Source organism: Culex quinquefasciatus, chromosome 1, assembly GCF_015732765.1.
Source record: "Culex quinquefasciatus strain JHB chromosome 1, VPISU_Cqui_1.0_pri_paternal, whole genome shotgun sequence".
NCBI lineage: Eukaryota > Metazoa > Arthropoda > Insecta > Diptera > Culicidae > Culex > Culex quinquefasciatus.
The window spans coordinates 98,483,577-98,485,034 of NC_051861.1; the positions used below are offsets into that span (position 1 = coordinate 98,483,577).

A 1,458-nucleotide genomic window follows, 5' to 3' on the forward strand; every position below is an offset into this window, starting at 1 on the left:
ATGGACGGTGACATCGTTAAACACGTAACAGGTTGCGAGGGATGCAGACTGATCGGCCTGCCGAGTAAGCCCGAACCGATGTGCCGCAGGGGAGCTTCCGACGAAACCATGGGTGGACGTCGCAATCGACTTCCTGGGTCCGTTGCCGTCTGGAGAATACCTGCTAGTGATCGTGGATTATTACAGCCGGTATAAGGAGATCGAGGTAATGAAGCACATAACCGCTGAGGAAACTACGAAACGGCTGCACAGGATATTCACTCGTCTGGGTTTTCCGGTCACTATCACTCTGGACAATGGCAGACAATTTGTGAGCACACATTTCGATCATTACTGCAAGCAACATGGAATATCACTGAACTACTCAACTCCTTACTGGCCACAAGAGAACGGCCTCGTCGAGCGCCAGAATCGATCCCTGATCAAGCGACTGCAGATCAGCCACGCTTTGGGACGCGACTGGAAAGAGGATTTGGCGGGCTATTTGTTGATGTACTACACGACTCCACACTCAACAACGGGAAGACGCCGACTGAGCTGTGCTACGGCAGAACCATCAGATCGAAAATTCCCAGCTTGATCGACGTGGAGTCGACTCCTAATGACGAGGACTTCCGGGAAAGGGACCGTTTGCTGAAACAAAAAGGGAAAGAATTGGAGGACAAGAAACGCCACGCCAGACCATCTGATCTACAACCGGGAGACACAGTCCTAATGAAAAATGTACTTCCGGGCAACAAGCTGACAACGGCCTACAGTCCAAAGGAACATGTCGTTTTGAGCAAGGAGGGCAGTCGCGTCACCGTGCAAGACAAGGAGTCACGGAAGGTATACAAACGGAACGTCACACATTTGAAGCGAGTGCCAGTCGAGGCACCGAGCGAATCTTCGGTGGCGGGAAGTGTGGAAGCGCCCCAGGAAGATCCAGTGCCCCCAGTCGAACTCAGACCATCACCGGTAGCGGAGGAAGCTCAAGCAGATAATCATTTCAGGAACCGACGCGAAGTGAAACGACCAACTAGATTCAGGGACTACATTGTTTCTCACCTAGTTGACGATTAGAGTCTAGAAAGAAAAGGAGATGTGGTGCATTGGCACCAAGATCAACAAACACACCGATACGATATAATCTTGGTAAGCCAACGTAGCGGGGGGAGATAAACCATTGTAGCGGTGGATAGGGAGACGTGTACGGAAAGCGAGAGAAGGCAGACGCGCGGCGGAGAACCGTCGTGGATTAAAGTTGGAATAAAGAGTTTAGCTATCACAATATATATTTTTTAATAAAACTTTAAATGTTTTCCTGCCATCAAAACCGATTTTGTTGCAAAAAATTGAAGACCAATTTACTTGGAGAGTATGCAAATAATCCTATCTATCAATTATTGTAGTTGAATAACTACCACAACTTTTTAAATATTTCAAAAATAACTTCTTAAGGTTCATTGAACACTTTTC

At 47.9% G+C, this 1,458-nt stretch overlaps 1 protein-coding gene across 1 annotated transcript; it reads left to right on the forward strand.

Moving 5' to 3' along the window:
• On the forward strand, positions 1–580 carry LOC119770756 (uncharacterized protein K02A2.6-like). Its single transcript, XM_038266204.1, has 2 exons — positions 1–137; positions 187–580. Exons 1-2 carry the CDS (start codon positions 1–3, stop codon positions 578–580), a joined length of 531 nt encoding a protein of 176 aa, XP_038122132.1.
• The last annotated feature ends 878 nt before the right edge of the window (positions 581–1,458 follow it).